Below are 15,321 nucleotides of genomic sequence, written 5' to 3' on the forward strand. Positions count from 1 at the left end.
TTCGGGCTTATGCTTGAAAACAAACCCAAAAAAAGGCAGGAAAAGTCTGTAGCGAATAGCTGAAATTTATTTGGGGTTAATCAGAGGCACTGTAAATGGTGGGAGGTGTGTGCTGATTCCCATTTCACGAGTTTAAATGTTTAGTTTATTGAGTTTGAGGGTGTGCACACTTACGCAACCACATTCATTTTCATTTTTACTAACCCTTTTGAAAATATTTTTTTTAAATGCAATTATAGGTCACATGAATAGTAGAAAAAAGTTTTTAAATTATATATCTTGGTCTCTTTTTTTAATATCACCAAAACCTGGCATTTTTGCAGGGGTGTGTAGACCTTTTATATTTATCATATATAACCATTTATCATTGGTGTGCTCTAGCCACCAGCAGCACGGCGACGCAGGATGGCGTCCCTCACTACGCAGAGGCGGACATTGTCAATCTGCAGGGTGTGACCGGAGGAAATACGTACGCCATCCCAGCGCTTGCCATGGACTTGCTTTCCGGGAAGGACGTGGCAGTGGAGGAATTCCCGCGGAAGCTGCTCACGTTCAAAGAGAAGCTGGGAGAGGGCCAGTTCGGAGAGGTCGCTGCTCGTCGCCAGACTTTGAATTGAGGAGTGAGGAAAGGTCACAATGATTAAATACCTTTTCTTCTTTTCTCGTTTATAGGTGCATCTATGTGAGGCAGAGGGAATGCAGGAGTTTATGAATAAAGAATTTTTATTTGATGTGCCAGAAGAGGCAACGGTTTTAGTGGCAGTGAAGATGCTCCGGTCGGATGCTAGCAAAAACGCAAGGTAAGGAGTTGAAATGTGCGCTTTATTAGGTACACCTGCACACTCTATCCATTTATTTGTAGTATCTAGAGCTAGGAACGAATCAGTGGTAATTCAAATTGACTTGCGAGTTTACCTGAAAAAAACTAATCCCGAATCATAATTTTTGCATTCGAGTTAAAACTAATTAAAGAATAACATGCCTACTTACTAATTCTGACAATGCAACGCCGCATTGACTTCATCGCCGCCACTTTGATTTACTGCGCGTGCGCATATGCGCAGTTGTACAGTTAGCTACTGTTGCCTTTGTGATGTTGTGACTTGACATTGTGCAAGATTCATTCAACACACCATGGCAGATAATTGACGAGCGCTAGCCAGCTACTGCGAAGTAGCAGCTAAGCCAAGTAGCTAGTGAAGCAGATGTTCCCAGCCAGCCCACATGGATTTACATATTTTACGGCACAGAGACCGGCGTATAACAGACCACTGCCACGATGCTGTGAGGGATCCTGGTTAAAGTAATCCATTTTAGACTAAAAAGAAGCGTTTGGGCAACATCTTTTTCCAGAAAAGTGTCAGCACACTCTTTCTGGTGTTGTGACGAAATCTGCAACCCCAAAAAAACTGACCAGGACGTTTCCAGGCGGCCGTATAATCAAATTGGATTTTTCACATGTTGGACAATGACACGTCATTATTTTGGAATGGTACAAGGACTATCCGAGTTAACCCTGGACTAGTCGCCAGTCAATCACAGGACACACTTACACTAGAGACCGATTACCATTCAGACTCATATTCACACTGCCATTGAGTGGGAATGGAACCCACGCCGTTGTGAAGTCAAGCGAGTAAACCACAATGAAGACTGTGCAATTCTAAATCTAAATAAAACCTCATAGGAACTTTTATATGGGGGAAAAAAAGCTTTGGGTCTCTTAAAAATTTAATTTTTTTTCCAACAAATTATTTATACAGTGAAAAACAGTGTGATAAAAAAAAACAATGCTTCTTTTTAAAAAATTAGGACGTTTGTATAACCCCCCCCCCCAAACTGTACTAGATTGTACCGGTGGACCTAATGATGTGACCGGCGAGGGCACTGTGAATTAGACTTCCACTGCACTGTGTGTCTTCCTGCGTCCTTAGAAATGACTTCCTGAAAGAGATCAAGATCATGTCCCGCCTGAAGGACCCGAACATCGTTCGCCTCCTGGCCGTGTGCATATACAGCGACCCCCTGTGCATGATCACAGAGTACATGGAGAACGGAGATCTCAACCAGTTTTTGTCCCGCCACGAGCCGGAGGGACAGCTGGCGCTGCTCAGCAACACACCCACAGTTAGGTAAGCGCAGAAGGAGCAGAAGTACTCAAACTCTGTACTTAAATAGAAGTACAGATACTTGTTTTGTTAAAAGTAAAAGTACTATACTGATTCAAATCCTTTATTTAAATAAAGGTAGGAAATATGCAGGCTGTGAAATGTACTTAAACTAACAGGCAAAAATTAATTTTGACAGTCAATTATATACAATGCCTGTTTTGATAACTTGGCACAAGGGGAAAAAAAATACACAAAAAAAGTTTCCTCTTTTATTAACTTGCATAGTGCTCGTACTGAAAGTAAGAAAAAAAATCACTGGATATTTTAAAAGTAAGGACTATAAAGTACAGATTATCTGTTTTGAAATGTAGGAAGTAAAAGTATAAAGTCGTCCAAAAAATATTTACATAATGCACAGAGCTGACCTGAAAAATGTACTAAAGTACACTAAAAAAAAGTACGGTGATGCCTTAAGATACAAATTTACTTTGTTCCGTTCTGTGACCACGCTATAAATAATAAATAAATACAATCAAATACAATAACAAATATATATACTTTTATATAAAATATCTCGGATTATCTTTCATAAAGATTGTTCCTCGATTGGAAGGAATGGGAATGTAATTATTCATTTCCACCCTCCCCAAAAACCCAACAAAATTTTGTGATAATCTTTTTATAATAAGGAAACTCTATAATATTGTACTTCATAAAAATATATAATTAAATACAATGTAAATAATAGTAACAGTTTGTGCATCATAATCAAGTCATTGTGGCTCCTTCTGGCATGCCTGACTTGGCAGTATAATACAGTCATGCAGACACAAACGAAGAAGAGTTTCACAACTACTGTAACTGACTCAGTAAGCGGCAGTAAAATTTGTTGTTTTTTGGAAGAGGATAAAGAATATATGCTTGTGAATATGATTATATTGTTTGTCTACATGTGTTGTTGCCTCATTAGTGTTTAAATATTTGTTGCTTAAAGTGTTGTAATACTACCATATAGATTCTATTCGTCACAGCATTTCGTATTGTTTAATAGTATTAAGCTAAGCAGACTCAAGGCGAAGCTGTGTTTCTTTTAAATACACAACGTGTAGTTCTCTTTGTTTTATGTTTAGTTTGACAGTAATCTTCAACTGGGAGTGGCGTTGAACAGCTTGAAGACTTTTTTTTTTTTTTTTTTTCGGAAAAATTGTTTACTATCTGCCAAGCTGCTGCTTGTCATTAAGTCAGTTAAGATGAGTTCACTGCCACCATGCAGCACTTGGATGTAAAAAAAATTCTCCCAAATCAAAGCATTAAAATCATCCAAACGAGGGCTCATAGCTTGAGTTGGGTCACTCGTATCTCAAGGCACCACTTTATCTGTACTGGGGAAGTGACATGTCATAAGTAAATAGATTTTTTTTTTTTTTTTTTAACGACCTCACATTCTTCCCACCTTCTCCTCTACAGTTTGGGCAACTTGTGCTACATGGCTGCCCAGATAGCGTCGGGCATGAAGTACCTGTCCTCGCTCAACTTTGTACATCGAGACCTCGCCACGCGCAACTGCCTGGTGGGCAAGAACTTCACCATCAAGATAGCCGACTTTGGCATGAGCAGGAACCTGTACAGTGGCGACTACTACCGCATCCAAGGCCGAGCCGTGCTGCCCATTCGCTGGATGTCCTGGGAGAGCGTCCTGCTGGTGAGGACCAATCGAATTAGAGCCCCAACTGTGTTGTCTTAAAGAGAGAATCATGCTTATTTTTGATTGATACTGTCAGAGAGGTATTAATTTAGCAATATCATGTATATTGTTGCAGTTTGCCCAATGTACATGTAGATAAACAAGTGGGCATTTGGGACCTGGGCCCTCGGTAGAGATTTTACTGTATCTTGGGGAGTCAGAAAAGCAGTCAGTATCTGCTGTGACCACCATTTGCCTCAAGCAGTGCAACACATACTCCTTCGTATAGACTTCATCAGGTTGTTGTTTGTCGATGATTGTTGCTGGTAATTGGCAGAAACTGGAACACATTTTCTTGAATATGCCAATCCAGAGCAACCCAAACATGCCCAGTGGGGGACATGTCCAGTGACTATGCTGGCCAAATTGAACGTTTTCAGCATCCAGGAACTGTGTACCCAATTTTTTAACTACTGGTTTACAGTATTGCTGGATATAATAAAGGTTCAAATTCCGTGTTATGTTTGACTTTTGAAGCATATTTGGGTCAGAACTGTTTTTCAAACTACCGTAATTTCACTGCTTTCTCCAGATATAACAACAATAAAAACTGTTTTGTCCTCACGCAGGGTAAGTTCACCACAGCGAGCGACGTGTGGGCCTTTGCGGTCACCCTGTGGGAGATCCTGAACTTCTGCAAGGACCAGCCCTACTCCCAGCTCACAGACGAGCAAGTTATTGAAAACACGGGGGAGTTCTTCCGAGATCAGAAAAGACAGGTAAGCGTTGAGCATCATAAAATGTTTTCATTTCATTTAAAAGAGACGCAAAGCTACCACTGGCTAATTTAACCATATCCCCTCCACGCACAAGCTTATAGCAAGCGCCCATAAAGTGTTGATTGGAATAACACACACTTCACAATTACACTGCAGCTTTGCTTACCAAGCTTCGGTCGCTCTGGATGTTTGCCTGCAAAGTCATTGGCTGAGAAATTCGGGATAAGAGAGGCGATTATATAAGTACGTCTATGGCTGTAACGAACGATTATTCAAATAATCAATTGATCTGTCGATTATTTTTTCGATGAATCAATGATTAATGGAAATCGGATAAAATTTCCATCCTATATTCAAAAACAGGACATTATTTCAAATTGACTGTGCAGAAAATGCAAAAACATAAATTGGATATGATTCAGTTACCGGTTTGGTCCATAACATGTCGGAAAATATGCAAATATGTTGATCATGGTTTTCCAAACTAAAAGCAGACGCTTGCGAATTTCTGAGGATTGGGATAATTTGAAGTGAAACAATGTCTCTAAACGATTCATTAATTGTCAAAATAGTTGTCGATTAATTTGGTAATTGATTAATTGTTGTTTAATCTGTTAATTGTTGCTGCTCTAGTTATGTCACCAGAAATAGACATCTAAGATTTACTTGGTTGTTTATTTCGCACTTGATTGATTGGCAGGCACTGTACAGACCCAACTATTTGGATGCAAACAATAACACGTCAATTTTCCATAATATGTCGCCTCCAATGTCATTTTCTCGCAGATCTACCTGCCACAGCCTGTGCTGTGCCCGGACTCGCTCTACAAGATCATGCTGGGCTGCTGGAGGAGGAACACCAAGGAAAGGCCGTCCTTCCAGGAAATACACCGAGCCCTCCTAGAATTACAACCTTAGGGCCACTGCGACGTTTTAGCGAGTTGTAAAGACCGTGTGTCCGACACAATCCAGGCTTAAGCTACTTTTTTTGCGTGTCACCTGTGCGGCGGACTTACATGCTCGGGACCGACCAGAGACACTTGTCCACATATTCTTACAACACAAAACAAAGTTGTGCTACTCCAGTTTAACTGTAGCAAGTGACATTCTGAAACTTTTCATGTTGTACGTTAAAATATGACGTTGAAATGTCCCGTGCTGTCACATTTTAGGGTGACCAAAGACTTATTTTTGTGTGTGTTTATTGTTCGAAAGACTGCTTGAATGTAGCGGGGAATAAGTGCAGCAAATTTCAAGTGTTTCATCTCAGTCTCGTCGTTAAACAAGAAAGAAACGTCAACTCTGTAACGCCTTTTGTTTTTTCTTTGTCGTGTAAATAGCTGTTTTTAAGTTTGAACTACCAGTATTTTGTACTCATATTTATATATGTTGATATTTGACTGTTTCTGTGTGCTTGATATATTTGTGTATTAAGTATGCTCCTTTCTTTCATATTTGGGGTACTTAATTTGTTTAGTGATGCGAGCACAAGTGGTTGGATGGATGGATCATGCAGATGTGTCAGGAAGTACAACTGTTGGATAAACAATGTGTACGTGTTGTCATAGAAACAGGTTGCCAGGCGTGTTACAGGTGCCGAAAAGAGTTCTGCATGTGTGTTGAATTGTAAAATACGAAACAGGGTTGAGTGGGGTCAGATGTATTTCTGTAAACCAAACATAAAGGTGTTTTTGTACAGCTTTGTAAGTAAAAATGTTTTATTTACTGTACGTGTTAACAAACGTTGTACATTGAACTACAAAAAATAAAAAGAGAAAATCTTTGGACAAGCTTTTGCTTTATTCATGGGGCGCAGCAAGTGGGCGGTCTTTCCTCCTGGCCAGATCATGCTCTACTGATCCTATTGGCTATGGCCTTGCTGTCGTATCCAATCACAGATCGGGAAGGGCGGGTCTAGCATGACGCCAGAGCGCGTTCAAAAGCAACACGGAACTTTCAGTGCCGAAAGAAGTGGTCGTGCAAAATGTGTTGATTGATTTAGTTTAGTCCGCTGCGACGTGAAAGGATGAATAAGGTTGTTTTAGTGACGGGGGCCAACAGGTAAAAGCTCGTGTTTATGAAGTCTTTCGCTGTAACCAGCCGTGGAATGGTGGGTGGTCGTACCAAGGGGTTTACAGAATCTCTCAAGACGAAAAGTACTGCAGTTTAAAAAAAAAAAAAAAGTGGTAGTAAATACATTTAATATGTTATGGGCGATGCCATAAATGTAAGTTTTATCGTACAATCTGGACTTTTTTTGTTTTTAAAAAACACTATGCGACTGCCCTCTTGTGTTCCCATAGGTTTTGTTTGGAGAGTTGGCTGAAGTACTCCCACCCTGTATTTACAGCTATTTTATTTGTTCAAAATATTCGCAATACTGTGGTAAAAGTAGACTTAAAGTAAAAGTCAAAAAGTAGCCTACAGACTGAAATTTAGGCCTAGTTACAAATAATTATAAAATAATTATTTATTATTTATTTAGTTATACATTTTCCAGTACCCGTTGAGATAACTTAAGCAGCTGAACTTAAAATAGTTTCCCTCTTTAATTAACTTACATAGTACTCGTATACTGAGATGATTTTCTTTTTTTAAAATCCCCCGACAGCTTTGCTGCAGGTTCTGCACGAGTAAAACGAATAATATTACAAACAAATTCCTCAATTAGCCTCACAGGGAAAAAGACTGTAATTTTTGGAGACATGTCCTGTGGTCTGACAAAGTTAAATTTGAACTGTTTGCATAACGACCATTGTTACGTTTGGAGGAAAAACGTTTTTGCTTCAGGAGGGACTGGTGCACTTGACAAAATAGGTGGTTTCATGAGGAAAGAAGATCATGTCGAAATACTTAAGGAACATCTCAAGACATCAGCCAGGAAGTTACAACCAAACTGGCTCCAAAGTAGCTGAAGGATAACAACTCAGTGGTTTGGAGTGGCCATCGCAAAGCCCTGATTTCAATCCTATTGGAAATTTATGGGCAGAGCAGAAAATGCATGTGCAAGCAAGGTGGCCTACAAAACTGGCTCAGTTACACCAGTTCTGAAATGGACCAAAATTCCTGCAAAATATTATGAGAAGCTTGTGAGGGATATACAAAACATTTGACCTAAGTCATACAGTTTAAAGGCAACGGTAGCCAAGATAAATGAAATGTATGTAAACGTCTGGTTTCAAATGTATCTACATAAGTACAGTTTGAAAGTATTTATTGTACTTCATTACTTCCCACCACTTTTTTGTTTCCTACCCGTAGTGGCATCGGCCTGGCTTTGTGTGAGCGTCTCCTCAGCTCTCAGGATGCCGGGGGGCTCCACCTGTGTCTGGCCTGTAGGAACACGCGGCGGGCTCAGGCCGCTCGCGCCGCCCTGCTCGGCGTCCGCCCCTCAGCACAAATCACGCTGTTGCACATAGACACCAGCAGCATCAGTTCGGTGCTCGGTGCTGCACGGGAGCTCCGACTCAGGTGGAAGAGTACATTTGTGGTTTACAGCAGTGTTGAGAAAGTTCTTTCTTTTCTATGCAAACTAGTTCAAAGATCAGTTCACCAATTTTAAAATGACCTAGTTCAATTCATGGTTCATAATTCACAATTTTGAACTCAGTTCACCATTTAAAAAATGAACATAGCCAGACGCTAATCTGTGCCAACACGGCAGCTCTGCTTACCTTTGGTTTTGACATAATAGTGTTTCAGCCGCCGCTTAAATATGGATGCTTCGTGGGGACTAATTGGCATACCGAGGGCACTTATTTGCCGAACACAAAGGGGCTCAGGATAAAAAAAAAGGGGGCAGATAAGGGTGAAAAAAAACATCTGTTAGCTAACGCTCATTATGCATCCAGCAAAACTTGATGCAGCTATGGTCACCCCGCGCAAAGCCACTACGCGCTAATTTAACCATATCTCACATCTATTTGAAGTGTGGCCGTTATTTATTTAGGTGGTAGGCACCCAGTCACCATTATATGAGGAAATCCAGTAATGTTTACAGATTCACTGAACCTAACATTAGGTCTGTATTGAAATGCAGTCAACTCTATTCTCTCTACTCCTGAATGCAGATGGTGTGCAGACTACAGTCAAAATATTCAACTTTGGTTGTCTTCTGCAGGTTTACCCGGCTGGACTATGTCTACCTAAATGCAGGCATCATGCCAAACCCGCAGTTTGACTTCAAGGCTTTCTTCAAAGGCCTCTTTTCCAGGTACGCCGCACGATTAACACCACTCACACATTTGCTGTCACTGTCATGTCTTTAGCCACTGTGTAGTGTCAGGCTTAATTCATGCTCCAAATGAAGCTCTTATGTAACATTATTCTCGTATACTGTAATTGTTCTGTTGTTTTTGCTTTGTTCTCTCTTTTTTCTCTGTCACCTCTCAAAGCTTGTTCTGTTCAACTGTATTTGAAATACAGTATTTCCGAAACATATCTGTCTTAAAATAAGTGATAACAGAGGGCAGCCAAATAGGATACATTAAAATGTGCCCTGTTAATCAAAATCCCCTTTTATACATCTCGTGAGCATTGAAAGAACTTCACAAGTGTGTTTTGCTTTTTCATTAGCTGTTTTGTTTTGCCAGTACGATTAATAAAGTTTTTATGATGGCAACTATTTCCATTATTGCCTATGCGGAAAAATGGTTTCCAAATCAACCTATGAGGTTCCACTGTACTGTATTTGCTCTTTTTGCAGCAACATCATCACCATGTTTTCAACCGGCGAGGGCATCCTGACACAGAAGGGTGGAGTAACTCCAGATGGCTTGCAGGAAGTATTCGCCACCAACCACTTTGGCCACTTCCTCCTCGTGAGTCTTTCCTTCCCTGTCAGGCTGCAGTAGAAAGACGTGTTGGCGTTGCTTTTCTGCAGAGTGAGCAACTCTTGAGGTCATTTTACCAGAATGTAGGCGAAACTGGAGCCGTCTGTCACTTGAGCAACAATTCTCATTAAAAATTAACAACCGTACTGCCCCAGATGTAAGGTCACATGGGTGGGATTGTGCTTACTGTGTGTTTGCAGGGAAAGGTAGAAAATGGAGTAAAATGGGAAAGTAGCATGATTATACTGAACTGCTTTTATTGAACTTTACCCTATAACCTTGACTGGTGAAATTTAGTTCTGGGGTAATTTACTAGATATACTTAAGTAGCAATTGGTGTCATTGAAGTATGTTTGAGTGATACACCTCAACTCTTCCTAGATCTTTCTGTGTCAGGGAGGAGCTGAGTTTAGCCTGGTTTGTTAGAGGAAGTTACTGAGTCTTCGCTGTATGTGTATTAAAAAGCTAAATCAGCCATTTACTTTCAGGATAGTGTTTTAAGATGCATTTGAAACAATATTAAAGTGTTTTGGGATCATAATTTGGGGTAAAGTTATGGTTTAAACTATTATATAGGTAATTAGAAACAATCTTGGGGGTCAATTACTCGCGGTTTTCACAACTTTTTTTTTTGGCACAGAAATTAAATTTTAATTGTTACATAATGAAGCATAGATTACACAAAAACACACACAAAATACATAACCAATTCCCACAAAACTTTGTACATGTGTGCTACATGGGCCAAAGCAGAACCCATTATTTTGTGATGTCTAAAAGTGCGAATACATTTATTTTCACTGTTTGAGTCAAACTACATTCCTACAGTGTTTGTGTTAAATGAATCTGTGTAATGAGTTTTTGACTTGATCTACTGAAGTAAATGAAGTTTTCTACTATATACCAAATTGATTTAAGAGGCACCTGTATAGTCTGACAACTAGAAACCCAATACATATTCGCCCCCGACCCCTTTTGGGTCCTGAAACCCTGCTGTATTGCATGCATCTTGATTATTTGAAGGATTCTGAAAGAAGCCTTCTCAGCCAAGAGCAATGTGCGTTTCTTTTCAGATCAGAGAGCTCGAGCCGCTTCTTTGCCAAGCCGGCCGGACCTCTCAGCTCATCTGGACTTCCTCCAGTAACGCTCGCCGCTCGGCTTTTAGCCTGGAAGACGTGCAGCACCGCAGAGGCCGCGAGCCATACAGCTCGTCCAAATACGCCTCCGACCTGCTCAGCCTGGCCCTCAACACACACTACAATAAGCAGGTTGGTTGTATTTTCCTTTTGTTTACCCAGGTAAGGCAATTGAGAACAGTTTCTGATTTAAAATGACCTGGAGGCAAGTTGGGGTTCAGTGTCCTGCCGAAGGCCACATCGACAGCAGGCAGTCTGAGCTGGGATTTGAACCGCTGACCCTTCGGTCAGAACACAACCGGCCCTCCTAACTCAACCGGAGCCAGGCTTCAATTCCCATTGACATTTGGGATGTGCCTTCTAGTGACTTGGCCACCAGGGGGCAGTATGATACACACTAAATGCACCCTTCTAAGCTCAGCAAGCTGTAGTAATATTAGTTGTTCTGTACCGCAGAAGATACAGAATATGTGTGAGTTTTGTTATAGTTTGTCTATACGTGTTGCTGCATAGTTTGTGTTCAAATATCCATGCTGCTTTAAGGGTTATAAATACCGCAAAGTCGATGCTAGTATTGTTACCCTGCCGATGAGGTTTTGCATTGTGTGTAATCATTAAGCTAGGAAACGTTCGTAATTTATGTGGTTTGGTTACTTACACAACATCTAATTAGGGCCCGAGCAGCGACCGCTGCAATGGACCTATTGTAATTTTCTTTGTTTTGTTTAGTTTTACAATAAACTTCAACTGGGAATGGCAATAAACCTCTTGAATAAAGCACTGGGCCTCTTTTATTGAAGGATTGTTTACTAACTGCTCCTTCTTGTATAGTTCGCTGCCACTATCAAGTGCTTGGAGCTCGAATTTATGCTCGCAACTTAAGACAAAAAAAGCAGCCGAGTGACAGCTCGTATCTAAAACTCCTAAGTCAAGCTACTACTGTATTGAAGAATGAGTACAAGGACTGAAACTGTTGTGTGAAAGTTGCAAATGGCTACATAGATTTTTTTGGGGCAAATTCACACTGGTGTTCAGCAGGGCTGCATTTTGTGCCCCTTGCTTTTCCCACTCGCCATTGATTTTGTCAGGAAGAAAGCGGTGGAATATCAAGCTCAATGTGTAGGCATCCAATTGACTGTTGTTAAGAGGCTGACCGATCGGGATTTTGATGTGGACGTGACATTGCGAGGGAATAATATCACCAAACCATGTTGAAGAAGTCAACCAATTAACATTTTTGGGTGGTATAGTATAATTTCTCTAAGGCCTCAATGAAATTGATGTCAACTGCAGAATTGAAAAGACAGCAAAAAAAACCAAAACATTTCTACTGCAGTGAAGGTGCAGCTCTGCAACAGTATTGTAATTCAATAACCATTTATGCCAAGAAAACTTGCTTTGTGTCTCCCAAGGTACCTGAGGAAAAGTCCTCAAAATCACCTACCATGATAGAATCACGAAGAGCTACCTGGTCGACAATCCGTCATTTTCCCAACTGTCTGCAACCTCCATCATGTCAAAGCCAAATGCCAAGCAGAACGTTAGCTGACCTGTTGGCTGCAGAGTAGCGTTAGTGTCTAATAATGGCACATAAACACGTTACATCGTAACTTTAGCTGAAATCGTTGTTCTCTCCAGGGCTTGTACTCCTCTGTGATTTGTCCTGGCTTTGTGATGACCAACCTGACCTATGGCATCCTGCCTTCCTTCCCAGCATTCCTATGGACCCTGCTTATTCCTCTCTTATGGCTTGTGAGTGACGCGAGAAGAATGCAACAACCCGACTGATTTCATTTACGACAATGCACCTTCTCTGTTTTATCAGATCAGAGTGTTTACTAACACTTTTACCCTGACAGCTTACAACGGAGCTGAAGCCCTGGTAAGCTGAAGCGATATTCCACTTTGAAAAAAAAGATGTTCTGGAACAATCATGGATGTGCCTCTCCTTTTGTAGTTTTGGATTTTTCTGCAAAAACCTGAAAGACTGGACCCGCGGGCCAAATACCAGAGTTTAACATCTGTCCTCGGCCATAACTACACGCAGCCTCAACGGGTATGGCCAGTAAATCGTTCCACTTGGATTGCGCGTCCAAGAGAAAGTGTAGTTTAAATGATGCAGTGTCGTTTTGTCCTCTTGGCAGATGGATGTCGACTTGGACACGTCAGAGGCGCTCTATGACGAGCTGCTGCAGTTGGAGCGGGAAATCGGGAGGAAACAAATATCATCTTAACAATAGGCCCCTAACCACTGCTTCCTGGTTTTCTCCAGAGTCACTGTATAGGAGGTACGTCAGAAAGGTTCCAGGACTGGTGTCACAAAAGATATATTTGAACAACAAACTACAGTTTTTCCTTTTGGAAGCAATCTTCCTGGAGTCTAACGCACATTCCGAGCCTTCTCTGCCACGCCTTAATGCACTCCTGGAAGGATTCTTCTGGGATCCACCGTAGCTCCGTCGTCATGGCCATCTTGATCTGATGTGATCCCTACTTCTTTTAAAAAGGGTCCCCTTGAATACTTCCGTGAGCTTGGGAAAGAGGAACAAATCATACAGTGAGCAGGGAGGTTTCTCCGGCACGGCGATGCTCTCCTCGGCCAGGAACTGTCAGATTCTCAGGGCATTGTGAGCAGGCTGTTTGGGTTTGAAATATATCTTTTGTGACACCAGTCCTGGAGGGTTTCTGACAGACGTCGTCAATGAGGGCATCACCAATTTTCCGCCGTCGGAAATAGTATTAGTGGTGGGACGACGGCTGTGGGCGGCACGGTGGCCGACCGGTTAGAGCGTCAGCCTCACAGTTCTGAGGACCCGGGTTCAATCCCCGGCCCCGCCTGTGTGGAGTTTGCATGTTCTCCCCGTGCCTGCGTGGGTTTTCTCCGGGTACTCCGGTTTCCTCCCACATCCCAAAAACATGCATGAATTGGAGACTCTAAATTGCCCGTAGGCATGACTGTGAGTGCGAATGGTTGTTTGTTCCTATGTGCCCTGCGATTGGCTGGCAACCAGTTCAGGGTGTACCCCGCCTCCTGCCCGATGACAGCTGGGATAGGCTCCAGCACGCCCGCGACCCTAGTGAGGAGAAGCGGCTCAGAAAATGGATGGATGGATGACGGCTGTGTGTCGGGATATTCCGTAATGCAGGAACAGGGACATGAGAACACTCACATCTGCCACCCTGTTGTGTTGAAAGCAATTGTCACTGTCCAACAATTAGTTAAAATATCACACCAGGTGCTGACGTAACGCATCTTATTATCTGATCGTGGGCACAGTTGCGGGAATATTTCGCTTTTGCTGGATTCTATGTAAAATCCAGATATCGAAATGTTGCCTTAAATGACTTCAACAACACTAAAAAGGACAAATGTTGTAATATGAAGGTTATTACACATTTCACTTTTTAACATTTTTGCCATAAGTGTAAAAAAAAAATAATTAAGCACTCTTAATTGCAAGAAGCAATAAAACGCTTAGCTACCTGAACAACTGATACTGGAGTCTTTGAACATCTTTATGTATATTCTTCTTCTCAACCTCTTCTTTTCTTACACTCCCTTGATTGACCTAAATGTCAAGAACAAATGTTTCTATTCCTTCCTTGAAGATGCCATCGAACGTGCGGTTGTCAAATCCATAACACTCGGGACAAAAGGCATCAGATTCCCACAGCAGGCTCTCGGCGTCGTCCCCAAAGCGGACGTAGGTGCTGCGAGTCAGCTCGTCTGTGGCGTTGGGCGGCGCCGGCAGTTGCATCCCGGCATTCTCGCTCTGCCGCTCCCGCGTCCCGGTCACTTTGGGGTTGCAAAAAGCCCACACCATGCCACAAAAGTAAAAGAAGAACGTGCCCATGACCAAAATCATGAGTGCGTAGGACTCCATCATGGCCTTGGTGACAACGGACGTCATGTCTGACGAGGATGCCGGGCTGCTGTGGTGCGTTTAGGTGATGCTGAGGTGGGTGTCTTTGTGTGGGTTGTACCAACGTTCACTCCATCTGTCAATACTGATAAGGTGAACTGGACACAATATTAGAAACAGCTCTCAGTGTGATGCAGTGAAGCCATACACCAAACACCATAATGAATCTATTCTTAAATTAAAACCTCTGACTGTCAATCATGAACTAAAGTTTTTTTTACCCCTCTTTAATGCAATCCCATTAGATCCAAAGTGTTAGTAAGTGTACTGTAAAACAATGACTTCCATCCCATCCATCCATTTTCTGAGCCGCTTCCCCTCACTAGGGTTGCGGGCGTGCTGGAGTCTGACCCAGCTGTCATCGGGCAGGAGGCGGGGTACACCCTGAACTGGTTGCCAGCCAATCGCAGGGCACATACAAACAAACAACCATTCGCACTCACAGTCACAGTCACATCTACGGGCAATTTTAGAGTCTCCAATTAATGCATGTTTTTGGGATGTGGGAGGAAACCAGAGTGCCCGGAGAAAACCCACGCAGGAACGGGGAGAACATGCAAACTCCACACAGGCGGGGCCGGGGATTGAACCCAGGTCCTCAGAACTGTGAGGCTGACGCTCTAACCAGTCGCCAACCGTGCCGCCTTAAAACAATGACTTATATTTCAAAATTATATTTAGAAGAAACTTTCCTTATATGGAAATACACCCAAAATAACATTTATAAACCAATGGCAGCTTAGGTTTTGCACCTCTTTTAGACCTTCACAAAGGTTGTTTGATTTAAAAAAAAAACTTGCCTAATGTTAAATGTAGAAGGAAAAAAAAAAATTTAAAAACCAAGTTGTGCAGAGTT

General features: G+C 42.0%; 2 protein-coding genes across 5 annotated transcripts in view; both read left to right on the forward strand.

Moving 5' to 3' along the window:
- ddr2a (discoidin domain receptor tyrosine kinase 2a) overlaps positions 1-6,364 on the forward strand; it is a 32,885-nt gene extending 26,521 nt beyond the window's left edge. For both annotated transcript variants that reach the window (XM_061778271.1, XM_061778272.1), the window contains exons 12-17: positions 382-587; positions 673-800; positions 1,935-2,132; positions 3,579-3,813; positions 4,425-4,574; positions 5,361-6,364. In XM_061778271.1, coding sequence (XP_061634255.1) covers positions 382-587; positions 673-800; positions 1,935-2,132; positions 3,579-3,813; positions 4,425-4,574; positions 5,361-5,492 — 1,049 coding nt within the window. In that variant the 3' untranslated portion in view covers positions 5,493-6,364. The remainder of the gene's footprint in view (positions 1-381; positions 588-672; positions 801-1,934; positions 2,133-3,578; positions 3,814-4,424; positions 4,575-5,360) is intronic.
- Positions 6,365-6,504: 140 nt separating this feature from the next.
- LOC133481333 (3-keto-steroid reductase/17-beta-hydroxysteroid dehydrogenase 7-like) lies at positions 6,505-14,037 on the forward strand. Of its 3 annotated transcripts, XM_061780543.1 has the most exons (9): positions 6,505-6,635; positions 7,836-8,045; positions 8,695-8,787; positions 9,280-9,394; positions 10,480-10,674; positions 12,181-12,294; positions 12,368-12,424; positions 12,500-12,598; positions 12,687-14,037. In XM_061780543.1, the coding sequence occupies exons 1-9, from the start codon at positions 6,601-6,603 to the stop codon at positions 12,774-12,776; spliced, it is 1,008 nt and encodes a 335-aa protein (XP_061636527.1). In that variant the 5' UTR covers positions 6,505-6,600; the 3' UTR covers positions 12,777-14,037. The 3 variants fall into 3 exon arrangements, with proteins under 3 accessions (XP_061636527.1, XP_061636528.1, XP_061636529.1); XM_061780544.1 differs by lacking the exon at positions 12,181-12,294; XM_061780545.1 differs by lacking the exons at positions 12,181-12,294; positions 12,368-12,424; positions 12,500-12,598; positions 12,687-14,037 and adding an exon at positions 11,955-12,171.
- The last annotated feature ends 1,284 nt before the right edge of the window (positions 14,038-15,321 follow it).

Source organism: Phyllopteryx taeniolatus, chromosome 7 (genome assembly GCF_024500385.1).
Source record: "Phyllopteryx taeniolatus isolate TA_2022b chromosome 7, UOR_Ptae_1.2, whole genome shotgun sequence".
NCBI lineage: Eukaryota > Metazoa > Chordata > Actinopteri > Syngnathiformes > Syngnathidae > Phyllopteryx > Phyllopteryx taeniolatus.